This window comes from Silurus aristotelis (genome assembly GCF_946808225.1).
Source record: "Silurus aristotelis genome assembly, chromosome: 21".
Lineage (NCBI taxonomy): Eukaryota > Metazoa > Chordata > Actinopteri > Siluriformes > Siluridae > Silurus > Silurus aristotelis.
The window spans coordinates 20,609,972-20,615,833 of record NC_139594.1 but is presented as its reverse complement, the minus strand read 5'-3'; the positions used below and the strand labels follow the sequence as shown (position 1 = coordinate 20,615,833).

General features: G+C 39.9%; 1 protein-coding gene across 1 annotated transcript; it reads left to right on the top strand.

Annotated features, from left to right (window-relative positions):
* The first annotated feature begins 835 nt into the window (after window positions 1-835).
* On the top strand, window positions 836-2,981 carry LOC310716495 (GTPase IMAP family member 4-like). Its single transcript, XM_083523830.1, has 3 exons — window positions 836-1,035; window positions 1,638-2,228; window positions 2,396-2,981. Exons 1-3 carry the CDS (start codon window positions 1,017-1,019, stop codon window positions 2,464-2,466), a joined length of 681 nt encoding a protein of 226 aa, XP_083379956.1. The 5' UTR covers window positions 836-1,016; the 3' UTR covers window positions 2,467-2,981.
* Window positions 2,982-5,862: the final 2,881 nt, after the last annotated feature.

Here is a 5,862-nt window from a genome sequence, read left to right as displayed (position 1 = left end):
CCTGATATTAAGTCTTTTTTTAGCCTTTTACTCCCCGCACGAGATTCATTCTGGTTGGTGTTTATATTCCACTGCAAGCCACCGTGGAAACAGCACACACTCCCCGAACAGATCTAGTGTGTGGAGCGCGCACACAACCTATTAAATGACTGATCAGAGGGGAGAAAATTCTACATCACTGTTACACTCCAATAAATCATGCCTATAATGCCATCCCATGAGCTACACTGAGAACTCTGACTATGCCATGGTCCATCTGATTCCTGCATACAGTCAGAAACTGTTCTCCAAAGTTCTCCAAAACTGTCATGAACACGTCAAATAAATATACCAGGGAATCAGTGGAGGATCTTCAGGAATGCTTGTTTATGGTTGTCATGCTTTATGATGTTTCCAATGTCTGTCACTTACATGACTTTTTGTTTTAAATACTTACTATGGAACTTAACCACTAGCTTACTTGTACATTTTAATGGCTTGGAAGATAGCGGTGCTAACACTATTTATTAAACAAACCAAAAGTTCACTTTGAATATATTCACTAAGTAAATAAATCAGTTTGAATCCAATTTCTAATGTTAAAATAGTTTTATTCCAAAAAACTCAATGTTGGATTTGGGCTCAAACCAGGGTTGACACTGTGAGAGGGTGAAGCTGGAAAATCTATCGTTTCATTTTTTTTGAGTACAAAAAAAAAAGTTCTGTCATCAAAACAAATTCCTTGTGTGTGTGAGGACACTTAGCAGAAAGCTCATTCAGATTTTGATCTGTTTATATGTACTTGCCCTGTGCATATGCGATTCAAAGGCACCACAGTTAACTCATATAGTGTGGTTATGACGAAATTTTGAGTTACAGTAAGCTCCTTTCAGTTTCACTTATGCAGGGCTTCCTGTTAATACAAGCAGACGGTAAAATATTTTGTCGGCATCATAGACGTGCCTGATGTAAGATTTTACTCACCTTCTACTATCAGACTTATAGTTTGATGTACTAAGAAAGAGCGTTGAGGAAACATGGCAGCTGCAGCAACAGGTAGGTGGATTTTTTTTAATGGTATCTTGTGGCAGTTGTTTTCTATCAGTAGCAGGATCTATCAAGAAAATTGAGGAGTAGATTAAATGTAGTTAAGATAGAACCAAAATTAAACAGAACCATGAAGTGTGTGTGTGTGTGTGTGTGTGTGTGTGTGTGTGTGTGTGTGTGTGGGTGTGTGTGTGTGGGTGTGTTTGGTGATCTAAGATGACACTGAATTGACTGACTTATCACAAGCATTCCTACGCCTGCAGTAAAAAAGTGGGTACATTGAAGGAAAAATACATTAATAAAGTTTACATTTCTGTGTCTATTTCATTTGAAAGAACAAAACAACTATGACCAGATCACTTGAGCACAGCAAGTGTTCTTTATTGAAAAAAAAATTCAAAACTTAAAGGAACCGCAACCTTTCACACGTCTCACACACACACAGCATGCAGGAGAGCCCCTTTGTTCTCACATACTTATACACATGACAAGTCCTGACAAGAAACCTACTTAACAGTTTAATTTAGTACAAGCACAATCAAGCTGAAACAGTAGAGGTTGAGTAGTGTAGAGGTTTGGTTTTGTTATTTACAATATTTATTTTCCAACAGAAACAGATCCTGTAAAGATCATATTGATGGGTGGACGGTGGGCAGGAAAAAGTTCTTCTGGAAACACCATCCTGAATAAAGATGTGTTTGGAAGTGATCAGCAAACAGAAGTCTGTGTAATGGAAACAAACAAAATTGCCGGCATGCAAGTCACTGTTGTCGATACACCAAGTTGGAACTGGGTTCCTGCAGAAGCCTCTTCAGATGAATTTAAGCAGGAACTGAGGCACGGTGTTGAGATGCTTGGCGAAGGGCCACGTGCCTTTCTGCTGGTTTATCCATTAGGAGCTACATTTTTGAAGAGACACAAAATTGCTGTGGAAGAGCACATGGAGCTTTTGGGTGCTGATGTTTGGGACCACACTATGCTTTTGTTTTCTCGGGGAGATTGGTTAGGAGAGGTCTCTATTGAGCAGCATGTCGAGGGAGCTAAAGCAGAATTCAAGTGGTTGTTAGATCAGTGTAAGCATAGGTATCATGTTCTTAATAATAAGGTGAAGACTAATGAGATGCAGGTGATTGAACTCCTGAAGAAAATCCAAAGGATGATTAAAGGAAAAAGAAAGCAGAGCAAAAATGAGCCACCTATCAGTTAGTATTTTGCTTATTTTATGTACCATATTAATATAGAAATTGAAATCAAAACCATTATAGTTATAACTGATCTATTGGTTTGGGATATATTATTTAACTAAGCAAAAATAGAAACTAAATTTTAAATAAAAACAGTGAATTATATTTTTATCTTTTTGTTTTAGTGTCTGGAGAAGCTGCTACCTCTGAATATGGAGAACCCTCAGGAATTCAGAAGAAACTCAAAAGGCTCTGATGTGGTGGATAGTGTCTTTTTTGTTTGTTTCCATACATTTTTTTTCATTGTATTTAGACTTTAGGGTAATATAATATGGTTTTTTTTGGTGAAGAGCATCATCTAAAGAATCTACTGAAATGTACTTCAATAAACATTAATTTAAAATTGTTATTAAACTAGTGATTATGCATGGTCATTGTAGCTCTTATTTAGCCTCATGACTTGCTTTGCATCTGTCAGGGATCGCCCTGCCACGCCCCCCTCGGCAGCAGTCACGCTGCCTCGTTATGCCGCGCCGGCTTTGATTGCTGACAGCTGTGACTCGTTTAGGAGATGAGTATATGAACTCACGTTATCGAGTCACAGGCTGTCGGTTCTTGAATGTCATGCTGGTGATCCCGTGGATCCGCGACCGCTAGCCCTCCCAGCTGGTGCCGTCTCCTGACTCGTCTCCTTTGTGGATTACGCTTAGCCGGTGGACTTTACTTTTGTTTCTGGAGTTTGCTTTCTTTATTGGATTACTCGTCCCGAGCGGATATTCTTTCCGTGTGTGACTCTCCGCGTTTGTGTTTCGGATCAAGTCTGAATAAACGATGATTGAGTTATTTTCCGCTTCCGCGTCATATTCGCCACCTTGACAGCATCTTAATTTAATATCAATGGATTAGTGTGTTAAGAAATGCAACAGTATCACAAAATAATACACTATAATGACTTCTTCTTCTTCTTTCGGCTGCTCCCATTAGGGGTTGCCACAGAGGTTTGTCTGTCTCCATCCCCGATGTCCTCTACATCTACCTCTTTCGAACCAACTACCTGCATGTCTTCCCTCACCACATCCATAAACCTCCTCCTTGGTCTTCCTCTTTTTCTCATTCCTCAATCTAACCTTTCTCACCTTGTCTCCAAAAAAATCCAACATGCGCTTTCATTCTAATAAACTTTAATACAAGTTTCTAATCCTGTCCATCGTCGTCACTCTCAATGAAAATCTCAAGATCTTCAGCTCTGCTACCTCCACCTCCACCTCCTGTCTTTTACTCAATGCCACTGACTCTAAACCATACAACATCTCAGGTCTCACCACAGTCCTATAAACTTTTCCTTTCACTCTCACAGATACTCTTCTATCACAAATCACTCCTGCTGTCACTCTTCTCCACCCACTCCACCCTGCCTGCACTCTTTTCTTCACTTCTCTAACACACTCTCCATTACTGTGCACTGTTGACCCCAGGTACCTGAACTCCTCCACCTTCTCCACCTCTTCTCCCTGCAACTGCACCCCTCCACTGCCCTCCCTCTCATTCACACACATGTACTCTGTCTCACTCCTACTGACTTTCATTCCCCTTCTCTCCAGCGTGTACCTCCACCTCTCCAGGATCTTCTTCAACTGCTCACTACTCTCACCACAAATCACAATATCATCCACAAACATCATAGTCCAGGGAGACTCCTGTCTGACCTCGTCCGTCAACCTGTCCATCACCACTGCAAACAGGAAAGGGCTCAGAGCCAATCCGTGATGCAGTCCAACCTTCACCTTGAACCAGTCTGTTGTTCCCAATGCACACTTCACTGCTGTAACACTGTCCTTATACATGTCCTGCACCACCCTCACATACTTCTCTGACACACCAGACTTCCTCCTACAATACCACAACTCCTCTCTCCACACTGTCGTACGCTTTCTCTAAATCCACAAACACACAATGCAACTCCTTCTGACCTTCTCTATATTTTTCCATCAACATCCTCAAAGCAAATAAGGCATCTGTGGTGCTCTTCCTCAGCATAAAACCATACTGTTGCTCACAGACCTACCCATCACCTCCTCATCACCTCTGTTCCCTTCACCTACATGCCCATTAAAGTCTGCCCCAATCACTAATCGTTCTTTCCTAGGTACGCCATAAAGGTTTTTTTTTGTTTTTTGTGCTCCTGCTGAAGCAGAAACAACACAATGAAATGTGTTAACAGAGTAAATGAAATATCACAGGTTTCATTGTTTAATAAAACTACATTTGATATCTTGTACTTAAAACATTATGTAAATAGAAAATATATAGAAAAACACATTCTATATATAAAATATAGATAAACTAGTCTATGACATAATTGTAATAATAACATATGTAAATAAGGCAGTTACTTAGGGCGTATAGAGTAGGAAGAAGGGGGCCAGTGGCGACATCTGGTGGCAAAATAACAGAAGCACATTCATAGAATTCTCCCAAATCCTGACAGTCAGAAGGAGACAGAAAGTGCTTGATTGTGGTTTATAATATATCACCGGGTGTCTAATCTTTTCCCATAGGGCCGGTGTGGGTGCAGGTTTTCATTGCAACTAATCAAATCCACATCAGGTGTGATAAAGATTAAACATCCCTGATATTCGGAATGTGTAATAATAGCTGGTAGCTTTTTATTTTATTTGTGTTCAATTACAATTAATCTTCCCTCATGTACAGTAATTCTCTTGTGTCCCAGTCCATTTCCTCTGTCCAGTAGAAGGTCCTGATCTGCGGTACAGAAAAGGGAGTCATTTAAAGAATCATTTTGTTAAACTGAATTAAAAGATTCAAGTCACTGAGATAAATCGAAATGACAAGAGAACTCAGAGCTCAGAAACTGATGATGATGATGATGATGATGATAATGATGATGATGATGATGATGGAGGTAGAGACCTGCACACCCAACGCAAACGAGCGCAGAGCGGGACAAGATTTGATGGGTCATGCTCTGAAAAGTTCCTTGTTTAATATATTTAAAAAGGAAACAAGCAAGTGAAACAAAAAAGCAGAGTACCGGGAAGAAGCAGTCAGTGCACTGAAAATAAAACTACTTAAACATTTTAATTGCAGGCTTTTGCTCGCGGGATCGGGACAAAACATGAATAACGTGGGCGGGAGAAATATTATATATTTGTGGGGGACAGATTATTGTGGGACCGCAACTGAAAAACTGTCCCGTCCAGGTGTCTAGATGGAGGTTAAAGTAGTGTATTTTAGTGTAAAAACAGCTCTTAACTATTTCTAAACAATAAACCTTTTCAGCTCTTTTCCATTCTACGAGCAAGTAAAAACAAAGCTTTGTGATTGGCTGTAGAGATGATAGTTTGAGAAGAATCGACCAATCAGAGCGTGCTGCTGTGGAGTGTGTGTGTGTATATATATATTAATACGCACTCCACAGCAGCATGCTCTGATTGCTAAAGCAGTCGTGACTCATCGAGCATGAGTGTCTGCTGTTCCCTACATTATTAGTTGTTTATGTTCATGTTAATCAAAATATATTCTACTGGTTTCACCTGAATAGTTTTAACCTCCAAAACATCTCAGCATCAAAATGGTTAAACCAGTCATCATCATCTGTTCTCTAAAATTTCTTTAAACATTTTTGTAAATG

Bases quoted from the DNA above. Each gene is read 5' to 3' on its own strand.
- LOC310716495 (XM_083523830.1), top strand. The intron at 2,229-2,395 runs GTTAGTATTTTG...TTTTTGTTTTAG, and splicing joins CAAAAATGAGCCACCTATCA to TGTCTGGAGAAGCTGCTACC.